Source organism: Dermacentor silvarum, chromosome 5 (genome assembly GCF_013339745.2).
Source record: "Dermacentor silvarum isolate Dsil-2018 chromosome 5, BIME_Dsil_1.4, whole genome shotgun sequence".
NCBI classification, from domain to species: Eukaryota; Metazoa; Arthropoda; class Arachnida; order Ixodida; family Ixodidae; genus Dermacentor; species Dermacentor silvarum.
Window position 1 is genome coordinate 163,579,464 of NC_051158.1, and position 26,748 is coordinate 163,606,211.

The 26,748-nt window shown below is 46.5% G+C and overlaps 1 protein-coding gene across 8 annotated transcripts in view; it reads right to left on the minus strand.

Moving 5' to 3' along the window:
* LOC119453846 (uncharacterized) overlaps positions 1 to 26,748 on the minus strand; it is a 214,386-nt gene that overhangs the window by 173,670 nt on the left and 13,968 nt on the right. For 2 of the 8 annotated variants that reach the window (XM_049666875.1, XM_049666874.1), the window contains exons 2-3: positions 9,920 to 10,286; positions 7,060 to 7,129 (exon numbers count right to left, since the gene is read on the minus strand). The exons of 1 other annotated variant lie outside the window; for it this stretch is intronic. In XM_049666875.1, coding sequence (XP_049522832.1) covers positions 7,060 to 7,129; positions 9,920 to 10,286 — 437 coding nt within the window. Of the gene's footprint in view, positions 1 to 2,027; positions 3,182 to 3,722; positions 3,826 to 7,059; positions 7,130 to 9,919; positions 10,287 to 26,748 lie in introns of those variants that run through there. 5 more of the 8 variants (XR_007466710.1, XR_007466709.1, XR_007466711.1 and 2 more) reach the window with 5 other exon arrangements.

Genomic DNA, 26,748 nt, shown 5'->3' on the forward strand with positions numbered 1-26,748 from the left:
TTTTGACAAGGCAATATTTAAATTCAAACTGTGGTGTGTGGTCCAATGCTTCCAGAAAGTGTTTCTATGTCAACTGGACGTTCAATACAACGGTGGCACAATGGCCGGTTAAAAGCCACAAATAAGGCACGCCACTCACATACCAGTAACCAAACTCTTCATTAAATCACAACTACGCAAACAGATGTACAAAAAATTGGCAAATATTGACTTACACACGGAGAGGGAACAACAACCCATCTATGGATAAGCAACATTTCCCTCATGCCACCACACTTCCCTAAAAAATAATACACAAAACCAGGCAATCACCGGACACTGTATATTTCCAAACACCTCTTAGATCCAACAAATCACCACAACTCTTGCAAATGCGGAAAACCTGCACAAAGATCGATGACCAGCTCATAAACTGCCCCCTAACAAGGAAAGAGTACTCCTGACATGCAAATTTCCAACCACCACAGAATACAAACTTGAAATAATCAAACACCAGGGTACATACCAAGCCCTTGAAGAACTCGTAAAAAAAAGTCAACCAGATCATGAACAATTAAGCCTACCTGCCCCAATCTTTACTCCATGGCAGCCAGCATTCGCTAACGCTACTGAACGGAAACCTATCAGTCAGGTACAATAGCGTATCCTCAGTTCAAATCTCTCAATGGCACCAGCAAGACAGCCATAAAAGGACATGAGAAAGTATTAAAGAAGTTCGAAGCTTTACTGGGTATCAACCTTTCTATAGCCGTTTGGCCCATGCGAGGTATTAGCGAGGATGCTTCAATGCCCAGTTTACCGCGCTGCAGGAGCAAAAGAAGCAGCAGAGGCTCTTTGTGACCGCTTGTCAAGGCTACGGTCTGACGCCTCATTTGACGTCCTATGGCAGCGGATGAACTCAAGAACAACAGAGTTAGGTCTAAAAGAACCTTGTGTGCCCAGAGTTTCGCAGTCGCCCAGAAGGCTTCAATTCACATACAAGCCTGAGGAGCCTTCAGCACTTGACGGCAAGTCGTCACAGACAAAACAGTTTTTTTGCTGCTATCAATCGTATTACCAGCGAGATCCGACGGTGATTTGAACAGCCTGGCATGGAGCATCTGATTAGCCTCGAGCGCATTTTGACTGATGCTGCTGAAGGTCAAAACTTCGCAGCAAACGACCTAAATGAGCTTTTAGCAGCACACGCAGCCGATTTTGATATCAGCAGGCTTTCAGCGCAACTAGTGCTTTTCCTAACGCTCCTGCGTGACGAGGGTCTGGCCGTAAGTGAACGCATTTTACAAATTCTGCAGGGGAAGTCTGCAGATATGCATAAGATGATGGACCAGTTTGTCCGGTACCTGCAACTCGTGTTTTCTGTAATTGCGTCAGCTGCTTCAGGAGAGCGATCTCTCAGTGCACTGAGGCGAGTAAAAACATTTTTGCGGCAATTGAATGACGCAGAGGAGGCTGATACACCTTGTCCTCCTCCACGTGCCCAGAAGAGAGCTGCAGAACTGCACTTGGATGCCTTTAGTGAAAGAGTTTGTGTCTAGAACAGCAGAACGAACAGCGACCTTCGGCCTCCTTTGACAACCTCTCCAGCCCAACGCCCTAGCTCTTGTCATGCCGGCCATGAAGCTCGCCAATATACAATAATTGCTTTGTACCTAGTGCCTACTTTCTTGCCTATTTGTATCACATTTGTGTACTTGTGTCGGTTCACATTTGCTTCACTACTGGAGCGAGTGCAGTAATATTAAAAATGATTTTTCGCAGCTTTCGAACCCGTTTTGTCATTTGCGTGGTCTGCGAAGGTTTACAATACTTCTGCAATTTCCAACCATTTTTAAAGTACAGAAGAATAATCGAGGATGCAAATATGTAAAATTTAATACGGCTAAAATTAATTAAAACATTAATAATTGAGAGGAAACAGCGCGAAAAAATACAACAAGAAGACAAGAAGGGAGACGCACACCAGAGACAAGAAGGGAGACACACACCAGCGCTGGTGTGTGTCTCCCTTCTTGTCTTGTCGTGTTTTTTCGCGCTGTTTCCCTCTTGAGTATGTACCGACTAGCCCAAGCCTCTGCGGTCTTGCAATTAATAATTGATGTCATTAAATTTATACTAATTATTAAAATAGTAAAATGTAATGTAAATAACCAAGCATTGACAAATGTTGAGAAAAAAAAAACAACATACAAAGACGACAATGCTTGCCGAAAGTCACAAATTTATAGAGTTACCCAAGAAATGGTGTTAGCAGGCCAGAAATAAAGTAATATGACAACAAATGGTCAATGAGTGGGTGTAATGATCTGCACTGCGTCCGGAGTACACAACCTAATGGCGACACTGCCACACCTTCTAGGCATTTGTGGCCCAAGCCATACATTGGGTCATGTGACCCGTACAATCTCGTTATATGGCCCTATCGCCTGTGAGATGCGGGCGGGTCGTCTGCTGCATGGTGATTGAAAACTCCTACACATTTGACGGCAGCCATCATAATATGGGCTTTCCATCACATGTGGCCACGCTGATGCACATCTGCCACTGCTATAGCGCCATCCCATTTGGCAGCACTATGCTCAGTCATCTGCAGTCGATAAACTTTGCCCCCCCCCCCCCCCCCCAACAACTACACGGCAAGGTCACGTCCAACAGGCTCCTGCAACTTCTAGCATATGCTGAGCAGAGAGACAGGCCTGCTGAGCAGTCTATGGTTCCTCACACTACACCTTCCCATTTCTTGGACAAGTTCTGTACCATTGTCCTCTATAAACATTCAATAACTCTGTTTATTGCCTGCAATATACATGGTGAACGAGCATTCTAGCTTTGTGCTCCCCAGCAGAATGCAGTTGTCACGGCCAGGAATCAAACCCGCAACCTTGATTCCCACAGCAGCAGAACTTCACAGGCACTTGGGTCAGTGGATTAAGCACTGCACACACACACACTGCTAAGGTCTTCTGCTCTTCGTTTAAAGTATCTCTGAAAAGGAACACCATTCACCCACTGCACTGCACCGACTTGGACGCAGTTCTGACAGCACAGCTGGTAGCCTTTGAGGTCACTTCCACGCTACACTGGGTGGAGATGTCCTTGAGCAAGAATATCTCGAATGCTGCAAGACGCGCCAACCTCTGCACTGCGTCCTGGTCGCTTGCATGGTGTTCTCTATCTTGTCCTGGAAGGAGAGAGGCCAAACGGTGAGACAGGCATTGGACCACTGAGACGAGAAATCTTCAAATAAAGCACAGCTGCTGAAAACCGAAGTACTAAAGACAAGCACTTCATTTGCCTTATATAAAGGCTCCAAATGCTAAAGATTGTTTTATCCTCATGGTAACAGGGCGCACTTCTTAGTGAAACTTCCCTCTCAATAATTTTGCAGCGATGACTCTGCCCTAGGTGCCAACAGCACCAATGCTGCTTGTATTCCTGTCACAAAGGCCTCTCAAAGATTATCATTTTGTACCAAGACTAATAAAGGAGAAAATTATGCAGATACCATGCGCTGTGGAAATGATTGTTATGAGAAGCATTTTGAAGGAAGTTGGCTATATAGCATCATTTGGAAGAGTGCAAAGTGTTACTGGATCGCACTATCAGTCCATGTAAGGCGAGTGATCAATTGTGCACGTGACAACGACAAAGTGAAAGCATGACAACAAAGATAGCTTGACAAGTATGCCAATACTAGCATGCTGGTGATGAAATGCTACAACCTGTTCCACTAGGGCCTGGGCCAATCCCAAAGGTACTACGCTGGCGTGGTGAATGTTCAATTTTGTTTCAGTAATTCTTGAACTGCATCTAGATTTGTGGGCTCTGCGTGCAGAAGACAAAAAAAGAAGTGGAGCCAAGCCAAGGGCAGGTGGCTCGAGCAGCAGCGTGATATAGGTGAGATGCAAGAAAGCTTGAGCTGCAAAGCTGGCAGACCCGCAGAACCAGTGCCCCGTCCAGGTCTAAGAGCTCCTGCCAGAAGCCTATATTTTGGCCATGCCTATATCAAGGAAGCGCTCCCGTTCCACCTGTTCAGGGGCGTCGTTGATAAGGTCCCTCTCTGGGATATGAGGCCACCAGAAATGCAGGCCACTTAGGCTGCCCAGATTGACATGGGTAGATGCTGCACAAGGTACTGCAGTCGTGTGTCGATGTCCGTCTGTTCTGGCAATTTGGCTTGTCTCGGAGAGCCAGAAATCCACGACCATTCACCTGCCACCCTTCTAATGGTCCTGTCAAAAACTGTGAGACCACGTTTCCCTGCTTTTGGACATCAAGTGCTCGGGATGTTTCTGATGAGTTAGAGTGAAGCTATTCTTTGCGAACCTCGCCGAGTTTCATAACGGTAGGCAAGGCGGCCTGGCTGTTCCCTTCCTGAATAGGCCAACCCATCACAGTGGAGCACACACACAGCTGGGTTCCTTGCAGCACCCCGACATGGTGTCGCACCACGGCAGCAGCGATGCCGGCCGTGTGGGGGAACGAAATAAAAAAGAACCAGAAAGCTCACCTTCACGCATCTGCGTCTGCAGGGTAATGAGGAAGTAAACGGTTCTTGCGGATAGAATGGATTCGAATCGTGGCCCATACGTATGCGCATGCTGCCTCTGAAACCATGATGTGTTCAAGGCGTCCGTCGTGCTCGCTAGTAGTCAGCAACTCCGCTTATCAAAAGTCACGGTATAATTTGTGTGCGCCCGTGCTTGTTTGTGTGTGTGCGTGCACTTGTGTTTCGGGTCTTTCTGCACCCACACAAAGCTTCGCTGTATATAGATTCCAACTCGTTGGATCTGCTGTATTTTTCCCCTTTCATTTCGAGGTTTCTTTGTCTTGCTGAACTCTCTCATCCATTATAGCCATCTACTTGTTCTTTAGTAACTTGCGTGCAATGATTCCTTTTCATTTTGTTTTCACTTGTCAAGAGTCATTTCTTGCCTCACGACGCACAAGGAACAGGCAAATGTCCTAACCATCACAACTGGGTAAACGGGGCCAATCCCAATAAGTGTGGCATGGTGGGTAGAGGATCAGGCTATTGTGCAGGTGGAAACTGTTCAAATCCCAATATAAAACACAATTATGTTATTGAAGAACGGAGGCACAATGCAGTTGAGACAAAAAAAACTTTTTTGTCACACCACTTTCCCTCCCCTACGTTCCTCTCACTTCGAGGAACACGACGTTATTACAGAGACACTATGCTGGTACTTTCCTTCTCCCAAGCACAAATGTGACAGTACTCGTGTGAGACTCCTCGGTGAATCTACTTGGCAAGATAAGACGGCATGCCACACACAGAGAAAGAGGCAAGAAAGGCTTCACTTAAGAGTGCCATTATTACCATTTTCCAGAAATCACACAGAGCCTAGAACATTAATAAATATCAGTGTCCATCACATCACACAAAGAGACACTGAGTGAGCGATATGCTTCCAGGACACAGGAATGACACCCAAGTCAACATGTGTGCATTATCCTGGGATATCTGTCATACCCACTTCCGACTAGATGCCACGCTTTCAAGCTGCTACATTTAAAGGCTGTTGATTAAATAAATAAACTGGTGGTTGCCAACTCTGAGGCTTCATGAAGATTACTTCAACAGTTTATACTACTCATTTATAACCATTTTAGTTGCTTAAAAATTAAATTAAATTATGGGGTTTTACGTGCCAATTTAACACAAACATAGAATAGATTTCACACGACCTTGAAGGCATACCTACTCTACGTCCACTGCGACAAGGATCTCCAATTATGCCCTTGTTATGTCAGCCGACTCCAAACTGTCATGCCTTTTGGCATTACGCCTATCACTTTTCATTCCATCTGCGCATGATCAGGACACACAACACTACACATGTGAGGACTCGGAAGAATAAGAGGAAACAAGGGGCTTAATTTCCTATAGTTACAACTACATATGGAGCAAACAGAGAATGAAGCCAAAGAAAGTGTACAACAAGTAAGTTAACTGTTCTTTTAGTTGGAATGTAGAAATCTTGAGGAAAATGGAAGCAAAGACCAGCTGCTTTAAGTAAGAGTTGCACGGTGTGCGTGCAATGATCTACCATTAAGCTACCGAGGTGGCTGTCTCGCAGTCCACTTCCTTGAGCGTTCGTGCATGTGCCACAGGTCTAGCCCTGGGAGTGCCGATAGTCAGGGCCACTCACAGCCATGGTGGTGGATGTGGAACACCCTTTTAACCACGGCATGTGAACATATTCTGTGCCTTGTATTGCATGACAAAATGTTTGCGAGTCTGTAGATGCGGCCACACTTGTATTTTAAGCTATTAACTGTCACTGCACAAAAACACTAATGCTGAAAGCAGAGAAGGTAAAACTAGCATGGACAACCGAGGGAACATTTTGCAAGATCAGTGAAATAGAAAGTGGTTGGTGCACTACAACAAAGGTGCCTATTACCATAAACGGTCATGGGGTGCAATAATCAACAGAGCAGGGAGTTAAAGACGAAAGAATAAACATCATCATGACGGTCAGAGAAACTGAACGTACTCATACCCGGAAGTCCTCGAAGGTTGGTCTTTGCCAATCATAAACACCAATCATATGTTCAAACTCCTGGCAAATGCTTTTTACAGCATAAAGTGACCTTCATAGTGATTCTCAAAAACTTAAAAGAAGGTCTTGCACTGACTGCTCTTTGCTTTCTCTACAATATCGAAATAAGGTTGTTTTTGTTTGATGTGGATTGTTCAGTTAAAATACTCAGCTTCCTTGTTTGTCCATAGAAGCTGAAACACCATTTTATGCACACCTCCCTGTTATAGAAGCGAGTGACCGCACAGGCGTGGACTTGTTTAGGTGCTCGTTGGAAACAAAAAGCCTAGCAGCCAAACGAGGGAAGAAATGAGAGCAACCACATTCCTTTAATTGATTGATGTGGCCCAGAAAATCCAATCTTGCAGTGCAATTTGAGGAAACACAAAGCAGCACTAAGTGCAACACCTTCTTTTAAAGCTGGTAGAATAAATATATAGATCAATGCACCGTGGCCTGTGGGAAAGACAATTGTATATCACTGGTCACTAACCTGGAACTGACCGGCTGGAAGCCAATGAATTGCGTGCCCTGCCTTCTGCATCTTCGACACCAGAGGAAGCCTGCAAAGCAGAAGCGGTTACAAGCAACTTCGAAACACTGCTGGAAACATGTCACGTGATGCGACCCGTGGTTGCTTTGACAAGCTTAGTTAGGAACGTTGAGAAACACTGCTCAACACTATCAAGGTATACATAACTTTGCAGATTGTCGCTCACAGAATAATTCACAGAATATTTCGTACTATACAATGGCAGTGTATATGGCTAAGTGCTAAATAGAAACACAGAATAATGGCAAAAATTTTGAGGACGTGTAAGTGTCACTTTTACGAGTGGAATGCGATAGCATTCAAAGACCCCTGACTGTTTGTCAGGCTTCCTGGCAACCGGAACTTTTTTTCTGTACCTTCGCCACGGCGCACTGCTCCCGAGGCCATGAGCGCCATCTAGATGGTAATTTTGCAAGGAACACTGATCTGGCTGTGCCGCTGTATGAATGGTAGAAATGCTGGAAAAGGGTTTTGTGTTTGAGTTTCTGCAAAGCAGAATTATGTTTTCTCGTATATTCAAATTACAATCCGATGCTGTCATACCTGTAGGCTGTAAAGAAGTCGCACTTTAAAATTTTTCTGACTCATTTTACTTAGAGAAATTCAATTACCATATTGTCCGGTATATAAGATGCACGCCCCACTTATTGCAAGATTTGAAGAAAAAATTAGTATGTAAGACGCACCTATATTTACTCGCCACAAATGAGCTTCATTACGTGTGGTTGCATAAACTTGCCGTACTTTCCAATTAACGTCTCGGACAACTTAGCTTCTTAAGAATACTTGCAAAGCGCCACATTCGCGGGGGAAGATTTCGACAACAACGCATTAAGAAACATGTCCTGCATAAACGTAAGAGAAACGTTTTATTTACTTAAAACCTTCAGTCTTCGCCTTCTGACGCGCTGTCAGAAAGTTCTGGCGGTAGCATCACTGGGGCATCCCCTTCGGCTTCTGAATCGCTGCCACCACTGCTAAAGTCCCTAGATTTCCTGCTTTTTTTTTTTTTTTAAACTAGCGACATCTACCTCTGTCGGCTGCCATCTTCTTCCTAACTTCCTGAAGCAGCTGATCTGCATAGATTGCATCTGACCGTCAAAAGCTGCTGCTGCATGGCTTGAGTCAACTATAAGTTTCAGGAATTGGGCCAGACAATACGAACCCAAAAGCGGCTTAGTACTGCACTGTTGAGGCCCAACGTGAATATGGTCGCTGTAATTTTGAACCGTACTGTCTGTTCTCAGCTCACCCTTACGGCAACGCCTGCCGCGTTGTATTGTAGTTGGTTGGTAACTCGTTTATTCCATATAGCAGTGTGATACGATGCCTGCCGCATTTCTGCGGTCGCACCAACTGCAGAAAATCCTTTGCACAAGGAAAAGACGAAAAAGAAGAAACACTGCTCACTATAATAAGCCTTCAGCCTGCCATGAAGTTTGCTCGCAGCAGTGCGCAAGTGACTGCGTGGGGAACAGTGTTAGGAAGAACATGGCTGCCGGAATGAGCGCCCACCAATGAGATTCGTCGGCAGTGCTTCAAAGCTTGTTGCTACTTAAAAAAAAAAAAATATCTAGGGGTTTTAGTCGCCGCTTCCATCGTGCTTGAGCGCTGATGAATCTAGCAGGCCTGCTTTGCGAAACCCTGCCATGACTGTAGCCACCGAAACGACACTTCAGGCATCGCAAACCCACTTCGCTGAACTTCGTTTTACTCCGCACCGCCTGGGCGTTCTTGCAGGCCCTCCGAGCCATAAGGCTCTGCAAGGCTCCAGGGGGTGAGTAGGGAGGGGGGAGGCCGTGTACTATGCCGTGCGCTCTCGCCTGGGCGGCTGTATCTTGAAAGCCATCTGTGGCCGGGGCAGAGTCCGTCCTCCCTGCGCTGTTTTTGCGGCGGGATGAAGGTCAATTCGCTCGCTGCTGCGCTTACGCACTACAGCGTTTTGACAGCGAGTCTCCGCGGTCATCGAGCGAGATGCGTTGATGTTTGCATGTGCATGCGTGACACCATGCTTGTTAATTTAGCTAGTATGCCTATGTTTACAAGTTTATACCGCCGATAAAACTACTATCCTCACTTTGTATAGCTGTCCACTATTTTGCTATCGCAATCGATGCTTCGCCTTTCGGGCGAAACTGTGACTTTTTTCCCAGTCTTCATGGCTTGCAGCTTGCTTGACGACTGCCGCCACGCCTGAATCATTTTCTTGGTGATGTCGAAATGGCGTCCCTGCTTCCTGGTTCTCGTGTTTATTTACGTACTCCACAGCATTTAACTTAAACTTGGCCGTGTAGCTCTTTTGCTTAAGCGGCATACAGTGAAGTTAGCGAACCGTACAATGTTATAAATGGCAACTGGCTGGAACTTGCCGCATCGGGCAGAACAACAATGCATGGAAGTACAAATGGGCTACGTTTTCATACTTTGTTTTCATACCTTATATATTTGAAATAAACAACGTGTGAATATGTAAAATACCGAATTCTCAAATTGAATATGAATCAAAATAGCCTAGACTATTCCATTCATATTCAAATTGCAAATATTCACAGACGCCCCAACTACTTTTTATAAATTATTGCAGGACATGAAATTATTTTGTGATATGAGCATCCTCCTTTTCCTTGACCCACGGGCAATGCCAAGTATTGTCCAGAAAATGAAATGTAATGAGATAAAAAAAATGAAGAAAGGCATGTCCTTGGTGTCTCTCTGCCTATGTGCATCATGCAGTTTCAATGGTCCAAGAAATGTGCGCAGCAATTTCGGCCGAATGCGGCCACGAAATATCACCACTCACCAAACGTTCTGCAGTGTCATCAGGAAAACTCTCATTGGGCACTGAACTGCACTGCTCTTCAATTGGGTACAGCGTTGGCACTGCATCCCTTCTTAGACGCTTGCTATAGCCCACACTGTAGCCACGTGGTCTCTGGAACCGGAAGCAGCGAACACTGAAGTGCAGTGAGCACACCAAGCTGATCTCATTGGACGGTGGGTTCCAGTCACAGGCACCACCACAGGGGCACCCACGCACAAAGTCAATCCAAGCCTGGCGCTGGGACGGTTCAGCAGGCAAGGGGTACAGGATGGAGCTGGGTGCCGACCTCGAGTGACAGACGGGCACGACACACCGTGCGGTCCTTGGTGCAGCAGGATCTAAATTGCTGTTGCAAAGAATGTGCACTATAGCAAAACTCTAAAAATTGTGTGCAAGTCAGGTCCCCTGTTGGGTGCATATCATACTATACTTGACACATGCAGTTACCGACTGCGACAACTGGATCGATGCTTCATTGCAAACACTGACATTACACTTTCACTTGCTCTGTTAACAAATGTTTCAGACCCATTCCTACGAGGACACTCGCTCGTGCCATGGCACACCTACATTGCTACACTGCTCTGCTGCCCATTGTCACAAACCGTCTCAGGCTACACAAATGATAATGATCGATTAATTCTCTTCTGAAAGCAGGTGCCACCACATTACAGTATACTATCATACCTGCCAACTTGTGAACATTAAAATTCGTAAGAATTTTCTGGACACAACACAAAGAGGGAGGGAGGCAAGGGGTAAATAGCACGCATTTTTATTTAATGCTTACCCACAGCAAATGCCTTTTATGATATATATATATATATATATATATATATATATATATATATATATATATATATATATACTGTTACAGTGCAACCAAGAGTGACGCCAAAGTCAGAAGACACTTTGACATGTTGAGGTGGTATCAGTCTTGACAGCCATCTTGTTTGTACATCGTTGCCTTTCTTGTAAATATTGTAAATACATCTTTATATGTGAATTCCACAACGTAACAAATTGGTGGAGGTGTGGGGCAACCTCCAGACCTCTTGTGCCTGGCTCAGTTCCTGGCTCAGCTGCGGGATCCAGCAACATTCTGCGGCACCGGCCACCTCGATGTGGAAGACTGGATCACCACGTATGAGCGTGTAAATGCCCACAACAAATGGGATCCAACGATTATGTTGGCTAACTTGATGTTCTACCTACAAGGCACAGCGAAGATGTGGTACGATAATCACGAGGAAGAGCCGAAGGACTGGGACACGTGCAAGCAGAAGCTGAGGGACTTGTTCGGCTGTCCCGCTGGGCGGAAGAGCGCCGTTAAGAAAGAACTAGTGACTTGCATCCGAACGTCAACAGAATCTGCGGCACCGGCCACCTCGACGTGGACGACTGGATCACCACGTATGAGTGTGTAAATGCCCACATCAAATGGGATCCAACGATTATGTTGGCTAACTTGATGTTCTACCTACAAGGCACAGCGAAGGTGTGGTACGATAATCACGAGGAAGAGCCGAAGGAGTGGGACACGTGCAAGCAGAAGCTGAGGGACTTGTTTGGCTGTCCCGCTGGGCGGAAGAGCGCCGTTAAGAAAGAACTAGCGACTCGCGTCCGAACGTCAACAGAATCATGTCTCTTACATCCAGGACGTGCTGGCTCTGTGCCATAAGGTGGACAATGATAGGGTTGAGTCACAAGGTTGGACATGTACTGAAGGAGATCGCTGATGATGCTTTCAACCTGCTCAGGTGCAAAAATTGCAAAACAGTACAGGACATCATAAAAGAGTGTCAACGCTTTGAGCAGGCTTAGAGCCGCTGCATTGCACGCCGTTCGCATGTCTGCCGAACACAGCTGCGACATCCTCTTGTGACGACAGGCTGGGAATGAAGCGACCATCATCATCAGATGACCTGACACGGATAGTATGGCGAGAACTTGAAGCCATGGCCTTTCTTTCCTGCCCCAGTGATCCATTTGTGTCCGCGAAGAAATCGCTAATCTTGGGAGTTTATTCTGTATGCGCCGTTGCGGCTTCACAGCTGTCTAATGCTCCTCTTCCCCATCCAATGATCAGCGGTATCCTGCACAATACCGAAATTCTGCCTAGTGGTGAACCTTAGACGATCGGCCAATCTGTTTTGCCTGCCAGTGTATCGATCATGTTGCTCGCCACTGTAACAACTGTACTGTCTGCTCCCCTGAGCAACCTCCATTCACCAGTTATTATTGCCGCAAACAGAGCCCGCATCGTTACTAGCCTCCATTCGAAGCGCAACAGCCAAACAATGAAGCTCGTGCTGCTTGAAACATTACCTCCTCGTCATTCCAATGTCAACAGTCCCGTTTGCCACCAGCTCTTCGACCAGCGTCCCTATCGCCGCAGCCCCGACGCCCGTCTCTCGAAAACTAAGTGATGCAGCTTCCAGAGGGGATGCTGCATTGACGACTCGACCACAAAACCCTATGATCACTTTGTCGACCAACCACAACTTGATGGGCATCATTTACAGCGTCAGTGTCCCAGCACTCATTGACAATGGCGTGCACGTACACATAAGAGCCCAATTGCGCTGACGGCTGAACAAAGTCCTCACAACCGCTGCATCCCTGGCCTTCCGCGTCACCGATGGAGGATGCCTACCGTGCTTGGTATGTGCACTTCACTGATTAACATCGCGGGGCGCCTAACCACTTTACTGTCTGCCATTTTGGAACAATGCCCTTGCGACATTATACTCAGCTTCGACTTTTTATCGTTCGATTCAGCCCTCTTTGACTGTGCGTCTAGTGTCATTCAACTAGAGCTACCCCACGACTTGCTATAGTCCCCCAGTCACACATTCATGCTTATGCTCTGCCGAAGACATCCACCTGTCGCCTCAAGGCACTATGTACGTCACTCTAATGTTGCTTCCATCTGTTCCTGACGGCGTCTACGTGATATGTCTCACCACTGACATACTGCTTGAAAGGAATTTGGTTGTTACCCATACCGTGCTCACTTTTACAGCCAACCAGACTTTGCTCCCTCTCCTCAACTTTAACTGCTCGACTCAAATTGTTCCCAGAGGCATGTCATTGGGTGACATCTTGCCTGTCAACGATTGTGAGATATCGGCGCTTGACGCCGAAATTTCATCGCCATCTACAGGAACCTCCGATTCACTGACTCTAGTCACATAGGAACTTGGCAAGATGATTGCACCGGACCTCCTTCATGCACAAGCTGTTGGCATCTGTCGTCTCTTGGAAACTTACTGCGGCATTTTTTACTTTGACGGCCACCCTTTGGCCCAGACGTCGATGGTCCCTGATCGTATTTACATCGGAGACGCCAATGCGATACGCCATTGTCTGTACAGTGTTTCACATGCCGAACGACACGTGATACGAGAAGTCAGTCAGGTGTTAACTAAAGGCATTATCGGGCCATTTTCCAGTCCGTGGGCATCCCCTGTTGTCCTTGTCAAGAAGGATGGCAGTTGGCGCTTTTGTGTCGATTACCGGCACCTCAGTAAAATCACGCACAAGGATGTCTACCCCTTGCCGCGTATTGATGATGCTTTGGACTGCTTGCACGGAGCAAAGTACTTCTCGTCAATAGACCTTCGATCAGGCTATTGGCAAATCTCGAAAGATAACATGGACCCCGCGATAACTGCCTTCATAACACCTGACGGCTTCTACCAATTCAAGGTCATGCCCTTTGATTCATCGTAAGGATCGCAACAGCGCAAACAAGACACAGACAAAAGGAAGGAAACACGACACACACACGGCGCCGTGTTGTCGTGTTTCTTTCCTTTTGTCCGTGTCTTGTTTGTGCTGTTACGATCCTTACGATGAATCCAAACCAACTAGCCCAACTTGCCGTCTTGTTGCATGCCCTTTGGCCTTTGTAATGCCTCAGCAACCTTCGAAAGAATGATGGACTCCTGAATTCGCAGCTATAAATGGTCTATATGTCTGTTATCTAGCAACGTAACAATACACACACACACATATATATATATATATATGCAATCTATTAACGATTTGCCTTACTCACTAACAAGCAGCGCCAAGCACGGAACAGCACGAAATTGACAAGTAACACACTGATTTTAGATTCCGGTGACTGTTACAGCAACTTTATAGTTGTTCACTTTTCCTGCGTCCGGAACTTCTCTATATCAAGTTGCTCGAATGAAGGTATCTGCTTTTGCGCAGTTTCACCATCATCAAACGATTCCTAATAAAAGGTTCGGAGACTGACAAGCTAAAGTTTTCCACAACCAATTTATTTTTCGTAGAACTTGACGGAATTTTTGTAGAATCATAAAACGAGTCTAAACTTGTAAACTTTACGAAACATTCAAGAGGGTTGGCAGGTATGTACTATGCAAGTTCATATGCAACTTTAATGTCATTCAATGTTTAGTTCCACTCCTTGATATCTGTAATATGTTCATGAATACATCATCCTTTCTCCATGTACCAATTTTAATTAATTTCTTTATTGGTATACGCTCAAGGCCTCTGGGCCGTTACAGAGGGGGCGGGTACAAAACATTTGTCAGAACAAACATTACATAAGTAAAAGGAAAAACAACAATTGCAGCTATTTCAAAAAGTGGTCAATGACTGCAGACTTGAAAGAATTCCTGTCTCCTGTAGCAACAATGGAGGGAGGAAGGTGATTCCACTCTCTACTTGTCTTCGGCAAAAAAGAACGTAAAAATAGATTAGTTCAGCGGAGAGTAATTGCTACTTTATTTGGGTGGTCAACACGATATGAAGAGTAAGGAGGTTGCGTGATAAACTCCTGATGCAGTGCTTGATTATGGGAAAAGAAGAAAATCTTTTCAAAAAGTGAAAGATGGAAAATTTTTTTCATTACCAAGTGTCGGAGGCAAGAGTCGACTTCCATCAATGTGACGCTAGCAGCGCAATCATACGTAGGTATTAAGAATGAAATGAACTGATCAGTTCTGAATGGATCCTAAAATATTAATTAGCATCGTTTGAGTTGGTTCCCATATGGCTGAAGCGTAGTGATACGCTTCAGCCATATGATGTTTGATAAAGCATTAATTTATGGCGTATGGGTGCGTGACGAAAATTTCAGCATGGGTAACCGAAATTACGACTAGCATTGCTAGTGATGCAAGTTATGTGAGAGTGCCAGGAACAATCGTTGGTTACATGAATACCCAGGTATTTAAACCTACTCGACTTTGGTTCCATTTGCATTGTAGTCAGAAAGTTCAGAAGTGTTCGAAGAACTCTTCTGATAGACTCGGGCACTTGGTTGATTTAAGGGTCATTAGCCACATACTACATCAGTTAGATATAGAGCCAAGATCGGTTTCAATAAGGTAGTTATAATTTTTATTACTTATTCTATGGTATAGGACAGTCACCAGCAAATAACTTTATAAAAGAGCTAAGTTGATCTGGAAGGTCATTAATATAGATCAAAATATTGTTACAAGCCTGAAAATCTTGTGATTTGGGTATGTGCCACAAGCTGTAGCGAGACACAAGGTAAGAGAGGGTGGAGGAGGAAGACGTTTGCCTAACGATAACGGAACTTCGGCTGGCGCTCAAGACCGTTGATTACGTCGTGCCCCAATAAACCCTCTCTTCACAAAGAGTATCCCGTAACAATATGATACTTCCTAATGCAAAATTTGAGTGCAGCTCTTTAGGCACTTTGAATTCGTGATATATTGAGGAAAAGAATTTGAGAGAGACATGTATGCATGTACAGTTACAGTCTTGCTTTGCGCCTGGCTTCAGCCTTGGTGGCGCGAATGGCCGGGTCCTCTTGGTGGCATGCATAGCCTCTGCTTCGCCGGCGTGCACCTGTATATTCTGGCGGCAGCGGTGCTGAGCCTTGGCTTGGGCAGCTTGTTTAGCAGCAGTGGCAGACAAAGCGCTTCCACCGGCATGTTGGTAGAATACGCGGAAAGGAATAGGCTCTGAATATACCTTCAGGAAGCGCAGTAACAGGAAGTGGACCTGGAAAAGCCCTAATGGCGAAATAAGAAATTAAATAGATTTCATACTCTCTGCCAATCCCAGCATAGTGCAGACTGTAGAAGCGTTAGGTAGGGTAAAGTGCAGTAACCTTAGGTTAGTGAGGTCTAGGATTTATCTCAAATTGACAAGAGAAAGAGCAAAATTTGTCAAGTAGAGACAGGCCAAAATGAACACCATAAGGGTAAAAGATGAATTCAGGCTGGTGCTTGCAAACAAATATGCAGCTTTAGAACAGGAAGATGAAGACAACATAGAGGTAATGAATGAAACCTTAGCTAGGCTGATTTTAGAAGCAGCAATTGAAGTGGTGGGTAAGGCACCAAGGAAACCAGTAGGTAAGCTCTCCCAAGTAACAAAGGACCTAATAAAGAAACGATAAAGCATGAAAGTGTCCAACTCAAGAGATCAGATATAATTAACTGAACTGTAAAAACTGATCAACAAGAATAAATAAGGGATATTCAAAATTATAACGTGGGAAAGATTTAGGAAGCAGTGAAGAAATGGCTGCAGCATGAAATCAGTCAGAACTTGGCATAAGACAAGGCAAGATGTATGGATTGAAAGATAAGCAGGATAACATCATCAGGAATTTCGATGATACAGTAAAAGCAGTGGAGGAATTCTATACTGACCTGTACAGTACCCAGAGCAGCCAAGCTACCTTCATCGAAGTAGTGAACAGGATACAGAGTCTCCTATGACTAGAGATGAAGTTAGAAGGACCTTGCAAGACGTGACCCGGGGAAAAGCGGCAGGAGAAGATGGAATAACGGTGGATTTCATCAGAGATGCAGGAGATATCATGCTTGAAAAGCTTGCGGCCCTTTGTATACAATGCCTCATGACTTCAAGTGTACCAGAGAGCTGGAAGAATGACATTATACTAGCCCATAAGAAGGGAGACAAAGAATTGAATTATAGACCTATTAGCATGCTTTTAGCATTGTATAAAATATTCAAGATAATTTCCAATAGAATGGGCTGGCTTCAAGAAGGAATGTTCTACAATGAATCACATCCATGTCATCAATCAAGTAATTGAGTAATCAAACACCCGGCACTGGCTCAACCCCTAGGATCCTCTTTTCCCCAGACAGGGCAAAGCCAAGCATGGCTAGGTGCGGGAGGTTCCAACCTTTGTGCGCACGAGCACGTGGTGTCGCAACACACCAAGTGTTTGCTTATGCAGACGCCCCTGCGGGGTTAAAGAAGATGATGTTCATCGGCATATGACATGTCCCTGCCGTTCTTCTGTGAGTACTTAAACACAAGATTTTGGCGATGAGGACTCGACTAACCCTTGCGAGGTTCTTGGTGAATCTCCCAGTTCAACATAAGAGCGTCACTGGGTTACAACTGCTGCCTTTCCTGACTTTGCCTGGTCGTCCGGCTGTTCCATTATCCACCTCTTCCGTGGCTGACACTGCTTCGATGAGCAACATGTACGATACTGCAATTTTCATGGTGTTGGTAAATGTCGTTTGGTAAATGTCATCGTGGCCTATCAGCGGCTCAGTCGCCATGCTTAGCGTGCAGGTGAGACGGTGGAAGAATATGCCGCTGCTTCATGAACCCTCATTGGTGACTGCAGTGTTGGAAGGCTTACTGATGAAATGATACCTGACCAGCTGGTTTCAAAAACCACAAATCATCAGTTATGTGAGCAATTACTTTTTCAAGGCTTTTCACTGACTATCATGAACTCGTGCTATCGCAAACCAGTATGAAGAAGCAGCGAGTCAAGCTGAAAGAAATTTATGAGGATGCCTCAGTTAATCACATTAAACAAGAACGTTTTCCCTAATTGTCGGAACTTGCAGATGAACATGCACGTTGTGACAAGTGCGAAGCGTGCGAGCGGGAAATACAAGGTGACAGTAAACTTCGAGTGTGCTACCATTGCCGAATGACTCATCTTGCAATCAGCCTGCATGCAAGGCACGTAAACCGCCGTTATGAACCTGCATGCAAGGCATGCAACGCGAAATGTCATCGCTGTGGCAAGGTTGGGCACTTGGATGTTACCATACCTGCCAACCTCAAGACTTTCAAAACGACTTCAAACACACTTGGAAGGAAGTATTGATAGAGTCTAGTACTGACAAGGCTTTGAGCACGCCATCATACTTTGCAGCCGCTATGGCTACGAAACACCGGAGTAGCACTGTGTCCGATGAGCAGCACGTTGCAAAAAAAAAAGCGAGGACCACAAACCAGGTCATACTCGCGAAAAAAGCCCAGCGAAGGTGACAGGCGAGCCGACAAGCCACAGCCTCCAATACAGAAACTGTGCCTGCCGCATCGACCCGAAATCGCCGTTGTCTCTGGGGTGCCACTTACGTACAGGTGGGTATCTATGTTGAGAGTGACGACAACCAGTGACTTCCGACCGTCATCAGGTCGTCCAATGACCCGATGACAAAGGCAACGTCACAGAGCGAAAAATGTCCTTACTCTGCAGACAAAAGGTTATGGCGCACATCCCCATCTCTATGCGCCCCTATGTAAGTGGTGCCCCCACCCACTGGCAACGGTGTGACTTTATCAGGAATTTAAAAAATATTTCGCGAATATAACTACTTTTCCATAAAAACTGAGCCGACATTCATAATATCGTAAGATGGGTGCAAATTCGTACACTTTACGGAAAATTCGGAAGAGTTGGAAGGTATGTGTTATGCATAAGTTGTGTGCAAATGGAGGCAAATTTCAACAGGTTGAGAGCGACGACTCTACTTCACAGAGAACGGGAAAGACAATTTGTCTTGTCAAGGGATGTAGAAATGGCATTTACGCATCCGTCTTTGTGGAAGATCAGGCTATCTCATTCCTTGTGGATACGAGATCGTCTGTTACTATGCTGGCAGAAGAACTGTACCATCAATTCTTCGCAAGGATTTGGCTTCTGAAGCCCTCCTCGGTGCAGCTCTTTGACAATTCCAAGTTCAAGGACGTTTTGTCAGGTAAGCTACATTCCAAGACAGAAGTGCCAGCATTCTTCTTGATGTTCTGTCTGAAGGCACCACTGTGCTGGGCCTAGATGCCATTGTAGCACTACAAATGAAGATTGAAGGTACATTGCTTTAGTGTCTCGCACAGACACATAGCCATGTAAGAACACTCAAGGGAAAAAAAGCTGCAATAAGGTTAAGGGATTACGTGCTGCGCATGAGAAGTAGGAGACATTCCATATGTTGAAGACGAAGGAGTGCCAGCAAGGAGCGAGGCCACGAGAGGAAGATGATGCATATGACATGTCCCTGTCGTGCTTTTTTGAGCTCTTAAATACAACAGAAATGTAGAAAGCTAAAGTCTTAGCCACTTTTGAGAACTTTTTTCAAATGTTACAGAGGAAAGAAGCCACAGAATACATTTAAAGGCGGAGCAGCACCGGCCAATGTATAGATGCGTGCTGTCGGTAAGGCCGGGTTTAGTTCTTTGTGGCGTAGGCATAGCACTCCTACACCGCAACATATAATCAATAGAATTCAAATGAGTCCAAAATGCATATGCACAAAGGCACTCGGTTGTGAAACAAAGCACTCTGCACGGTAAGTCTGCTCAGACAGAATCAGTGTGTAAGGGCTTTAAAAGATGCACATTTTTCAGTAAAATCAAACAGCAATACCATATGCAGCAGCTAACATCAATCCTCGTCCTGAGCTACATTCCCAAGAAACCACAATACGAGAGATGCCGACTCGGGTGAAAATATTAACCCTTTGCGACCGGACCGTTGTCAGGCAGGGCCCGACAACGCAACACGGCCGTAGCGGTCCACTGTCGGGCACCGCCCAACAAGGGTGTTCCGGGGTTAAATTTCGCGGTTTTTCTCACTGCGATTCGTGCTTATTCTTTGTATACACGATGCGTCCCCTCTTGAGGTATAAATAAACTTTGTTTGTTGAAGTTTACTTCCCTTTGCACTAGGGTGCAGCACAATGTTCAGCACGGCTTCTGGATAACAGAGCGTTCTCACTTGCGCATGGAACAGCACGTTCGCGCGGTGCGCTGAGAAGCATGACCACTTTTTCAGTGCGTGCATTTTACGGTGGCGCATTTAGTGAAAGCTTCTAGAGGTTTCCATTGTCAATAGCTTTATTTTGAGGTGCACACAGCTGCAGAATCATGTTGAGAAAGAACAGCGACACCTGCAGTACCGCCGCAACCTCTTCCAACAGCTGGTGGGTGACGGACGTGAGGGCTAGAGCCAAAAAACTGGGCCCGTCTGCGTGGAAGGAGTGCAAGTATAGGCTAGATGGGAGGAGCCAATTCATCTACAAGCTCCCAGGCGAAAATAGCAAAGACTGTGCTGTTTGTAGCGATCGAAAAACAAACGGAGGCAGGAGGGAAACTGTGTTTTTATGCAAAACCTGCAGTAACAACCCTGGCCTGCACCCAGAAAAATGCTTCGAGCGGCATCACACGTTGCTCAAATATCGGTAGAGGAGTTGCCTGCAGAATGCAAAAGAAAAAATAAATATCCTATGAGTTTTTCGTCCACAGTTTGTGGTTTTCATCGCGGCGCTATAAACTGGCAAAATAGTTTCGTACCGGGACAGCCGGAAAGTGTGGTAAAAGTTTCGGACCGCAAAGGGTTAAAGCTGTTGAAGGAGCACTTGCCTCTAATTATTCTGATAAAACAAAGCAAGTGCGATTTAAGCTGCTTACAAATGAGGTGAAAACCTCGTACTTATAGAAATTAACAACAGTTCCACATAAAGCAACCAGCATTAGTTCAGCAAGCTATGCATAAAAATTGGAGGACGCTGAAGCTTCGCTTTTAAGAGTGGAACGCGATAGCATTCAAAGATCCCCGACTGCTTCTCCTGCTTCCCGACAACTGCAGCTTATGCAATCGTAATGGTTACCGGGAAACACTGGCGGCTAACGCTACGCACGAAGGCGAGCTTTCTGGTAGAAACGCGGCCTATTGCGTGGGGCGATCACGGAGATAGTGCACAGCCCGCACCCAAAAAATTACACAATTTTCAGGTTTACGTTTTGGTTTCCTACTTTTAATATTTCAGTCTGAGAAGATATAACATAAACGGCATGCGCTGTGGGTGTTTTATTTCATGACATTTGTTTGTGGATTGCCATTGTCAAAATTCTTAGGAATAGCTTTGCCAAGAATGCAAGACAAGGTATGAGCAACATTAATCATAGAATGGTGTGGCAATATAACCCGCATATACCGCATGTCATATAAGAAGACGTGGCATATGCACGTACAGATAGAATCACACTTGTCTAGAGCAGTCGAGTGGCCAGCTGCGGACTGCAGAAGCGCCGCTTACCGGCAGTCGCTGGGTTCGAGATATGTTGGATGCAAGCGCCAAAAGCCTGCATGCGGCTCATTGCCATTTTTTTATCCTGAATCATAGTTCTCAGAGCCAGTGCATGCATTCTGTTGCACATCCACGCTTATCACGGACAGCGGTCGTTCCACAAACGACAGCAAGCAAAAAACAAAAAAGAAGAAAAACAAAGTAAGATAACTGACTATCTCTAATGATCAAATTTACAGGCTGGCATCGCAGATAGGCCGCAAGTGCACATGCCGCGTGCAGGCTTTTGGCGCTTGCATCCAACATATCTCGAACCCAGCGACTGCCGGTACGCGGCGCTGTTGCAGCCCGCAGCAACAGGATTTAAGGGAGCTGTGCGGCGGATGGAAGGGGAATGGGCAGCCAGTGTGGAAGAGTTCAAAGGGGAGCTGAAGGTGGAGCGAGAGCGACGAATTGAGCTCGAAACTCGGATCGGCGAGTTGCTTCACAGGGAGGGGGCCGAGGCCGTCCTGGTAAAGCGAATAGCTGGCGAGCTACAAGAAGAACGGGAAAAGCGGGCCGTGCTGGAAGAGCGGGTGGAGGCGCTAATGGTACAGGCGGCGCGTAATCCCGGGTTAGCTCAGGCGGGCGGCGGGGACAGCGCGGAGACTCAGGCAGAGGCATGCCATGAGAGCAGGGAGGGACGCCTAGGGGCCGTTGAACAGCAGGCGAGAGCCGGCGGCAACACGGCGGTCCCACATTTCTACAGCGAGGTAGTGCGGCAGGCTTCGGGTGGGAAGGAACGAACGGCAGGGAGCACATCGTCACGGGTCAGTGGCGCACGGCGGGTGGAGAACCAGCTAGCGCGAACTGGAGGACGACAATCGCAGGCGGGAGGCAAACGTGTAGAGCGAAGGGTCCTAGTGGTGGGGGACTCCAACGTAGCTAGGGTTAAGGAGGGCGTCCTTACAACAGTGAAGGCAGACGGGCGGGTGAGGGTGGAGGCCCAGTCAGGGAAGTGCATGGTTGACGCAATGGCAAAAGCTCAGAAGGTGGTATCAGACAACCTCGAGCATGAACATCTGGTCGTTATCCATGCTGGTCTCAACGATGTGCTGAAGGGAAGGAGCCAGAACCTAAACGGACAGTTAGAGGTTGGGTTGCGTAAACTCAGAGAAACCTCTGCGAATGTGCATGTGACCATATGCACAATCCCACATGTCCGGGGCCAGGCTAGCGGGATGGAATGGAGGGTGCTTGAGGCTAACCGGGTCATTAGGGGTCTGAGCAGACCACTTGGGTACGGCATAATGGAGGTAAACCAGGAAGTGTACGAGTCTGGCTCCCACCCTTTTACACAGGATGGCATTCACTACAGTGGTGCCACGGTCGGGAGCGTAGGTAGTAGGATAGGGCGCCAAGCTACGGCTTTTTTGGGGGGACCCAGAGCCCTAAGACCACCAGTGTAGACGAAGACGGACCCAGAGAGGCTCCAAGATTCAAGAAACGTAGAATCGGTAGAAGAAATAGACGTAAGCACCAGGGGCAAGGTCATTCTGACATAGGGTACATTAACATGCAAGGTGGCAGGAATAGGCTGAAGTGGGAGGAGATAGACGAGCAACTAAGGCAAGAAAAGCTGATGGTATACGGGTTTGGGGAGACACATCTTAGGGACATGGAGCAACCTCCCTGTAATCCTGACTATGCATGGGAATATTGCAATAGAACAGAGGGCAGCAGAAAAGGGGGTGGAATTGGTGCATTCATTCATAAAAGTATGAACTGGCAAAGGGTCAAACAGGAATGCAAGGAGCATTTATGGCTAAAAGGGAAAGTTGCAGGAGAGCAGACACTCCTTGGCTTTGTATACCTGTGGACAGGAGCAAATGCCAAAGAGGAAAACAAAAAAATGCTGGAATGCATATCAAGTGACATTAATGAGCTAAGAGAAGGGTGCGAGATTATTATACTAGGAGATATGAATGCACACATAGAAGACATGGACGGGTACACAGACTCAACAGGCAACATGATGCTGGATATGTGTGAAATGCATGACTTAGTTGTATGCAACAGTACTGAGAAGTGTGAAGGGCACATAACATGGAAGGTAGGGAGCCTGCAGTCGACGATAGATTATGCACTAATGCAGGCGCGGATCCAGGGGGGATGTCCGGATGTCCTGACCCCCCCCTCAGATTTCTGCATCGCCCCCTCGCTGACAAGGGGATGGCCCTGTCGCAAAAAATATGGCCACCAGCATTCTTCAAAATTATTTTTCGCGAGTACCAGTGGTAACAGCCATGTAGAAGTAAAGCTAGCTCGCTCACAAGCTTAGTTGTCTTCCGTAGGGGTGTGGTGTCGCGAGGTTGCCGTAGTTATTTTTTCTCATGCACACCTTGGACCTCCTGGCGCCGGCCGTGCCTTACTCGTCCCGTCGGTGGCGTCAAATGAACGAGGGGACGTGCCTTTTTCCAAGCACGCAGATGTCCGCGCGAGCGCCTTCGCAACTGATCAACTCAGTTCCCGATTGGGGTGTCATCGGTTGCCTCATTGGCTGTCATCAGTTCCGCGACCAACCTGCTTAATGAAAGAGATGTCTCGCTGAAGTGTTCATATATAAATAATAACAACTAACAGCTAAACTAAGGACTACGCATAGGCGACTTTTTTTTTAACTGTAGCACCAATTGTGATCACAGTTACACGTAGACAATATCCAGTACGAGCACAGTACCGTTCGTATGCTACAAGTTTTTCATTGTAATTTCTCAGTTGTATTGTCGTAAATTAAGCATAGGAGGCTCAAAGCCGCCGGATTCGTTTATCTGAGTGGCCGTGCTCGCGGAGCGGGGCGAAACCTCGAGCAGCGGCTGCGAAATGGGGGAGCGTGACGTCAGCGGCCAACGCCAGCGCGCGGGCATAGGATGGCGTCGCGTGATTAGAGAAACGGGAGCAGATGCGCGCCTTGTGCAAAAGGATGACGTCGCGTGGGAAACAAAACATGAAGACGCTGGCTCGCGCTCTCGGCTACTACACCACATCGTTCTTCTTGTAGGTGGCGTCGTGAGTCTTCATACGCGGTGATTCGCATATCGTAAACAACCAGCGTAGTGGTTGCCGCGTTGGAGCGGAGCGTTGCTCCAAAGCAAACGAAGGTGTCTCACCGAACACAAGGAATCTTTTTAAGGAAATCAAGGCGTCCCAACAGAACTCCGAAGATGGACCCGTGCTTACACGTTTATAACGAACCTGCGACAGATCATCCCAAATTTTATTTTAAGAAACAATACAGGCTAGATATACCGGGTGTTCAAAATTAAGCTTTATGGTTTTCTTAAAATGAGGCACTGGGAGGCACGTGAAAACCACCTGCGCAAATAAGTTATGAGGCCAGGGGGACACAAAGTGAGATGATAATTATCGCTAGTCAGCAGCCGAATTGACTAAAATTGAATAATTAACTTTTTATTGACTGCAGTAAGTGTGTATGTTTGTATTCAAAAGTTAGAGGCAGTCGTGTTTCTACACAGTTTCACTTCGAAGAATCCTTATTTACTCGCGGACAACTTTCTGTGGCAATGAAGGGAAAGCTACGGAGGCAAAGCGCTCACAAGTGAGGGTGCTTCTGAAAAGAGTCCCGCGTTTTAATCCACGTTGGTTTATGTTGGCGAAGAGTAAACATAAACAGCTTATTAGCAACAGTTAAATAAGACAGAACACACCACTGAGTGTAAAAGTTTACTCATTTTGCGGCTTTTCCCTTCCGCGTCTGGGCAAACGCGAAATCGTCGCACGTGGAAGTTGCGTCGATTCAGCGTCTGTTCCGAGCAACCAAAAGCACTGTCAAACGCTGCCGGACTACTTGGCGCGGTAACACAGCATCCACGCGCCCATAGCTTGCCATTCATTGCCACAGCAAGTTGTCCGCGAGTATAGCGTGTCTATGCTCCGAGATATCCAACTACAAATTTTAATTGTCGTTTGCATGATTACGCATGCAAGAGAGTGAGGATCGGCGCAAAGCTCCTCCCTGATGTGCCGCGGCTGTTGGGTACGGCGATTAGTCTGACAACGCGGCGGAGGCATTGGCAAAAATAATAACTGTCCCCCTTCCCCTCACGGCTGGCGAAAAAAAAATCGAAGAACCCGTAACCGCTGTCGTAACACGCGACCGCGCAGCCTGTAAAAATGGCGGCAGCTGCCATGCCGAGATAATGGCGCGCGCAGAGAAGCCGGAGGGCAGTGCGCATGCGTAATGGTGACTAGACGACCGGGCATGGTCCTTGCCTGGGCTACGCAAATAAAGTGACTGCTGATTTCCAAGTATTGTAAGTTTTATTGAAACCAATAGCAACATCAACAGCAGAAACCTTTTTAGCTATGCTAACGAATATTTCATACTGCCGCTTTAAATTTGGTGTTGTCATGCACAAATTTCATGACAACAATTCACCCATCAAGATGTCAATGCCCTAAAAATGTTCAAAATGCCTCCCTTCCACAGCAATGCAAAGCATAAACCGCTCTCGGGTCGACTCGATAACTCTGCGCAGTACAATTGAAATTTGGAGTCGGACATCTCGGAGCACGAACACGCTAGAATAATTCTCCCGACTGATGCTGTGTAGACACACGACTGCCTCCAAGTTTTCAATACAAACATAACCACTTACTGCAGTCGACAAAAATTCTTGTTCAATTTTAGTTAATTGGGCTGCTCACAGCGATAATTATCTCACTTTGTGCCCCCCTGGCCACATAACTTATTTGCAAAGGTGGTCTTTGCGTGCCTCCCAGTGCCTAATTTTAAGAAAAGCATCAAGCTTAGTTTTGAACACCCTGTATTATCAGGCACAGCCGCCAAGCACATGGCTGTATTGGGTAATGTCATTTTCCTATAAGCTCGGAGAAACCGATACCTGGCTTCGCTATAGGGCTTCTTCATCTTTCTGGGGTTTTACGTGCCAAAACCAGTTCTGATTATGAGGCACGCCGTAATGGAAGGATCCGGATTAATTTTGACCACCTGGGGTTCTTTAACGTGCACTACAACGCAAGCACACGGGCGTTATTGCATTTCGCCTCCATCGAAATGCGGCCTCCGCGGCCGCAATTCGATCCCGCGATCTCGTGCTCAGCTGCGCAGCGCCTGAGCTGACTGAGCCACCACGGCGGGCTACAGGTGTTGCTCTAGCCATATAAAACGCGGGTTTATCGTGAGCAGAAACGGTGAATTTCGGTAAATGAGAAGCTATCATCATCATCATCATCGACAAAAGCTGACCCCCCCCTCAGAAAAAACCTGGATCCGCCCCTGCACTAATGTCACATAGGATGCACGATAGGCTAAATGTAATGAGCATACATGAATATGGCTCCAGAAGTCTAGGTAGTGATCACAAACATATTAAGGTGAGTTTTAGAAGGGAAATGAAAGTAGGTAGGAGGCAAGATGAACAACCAGGTGGGATATTTTACTCGGAAAAGCAG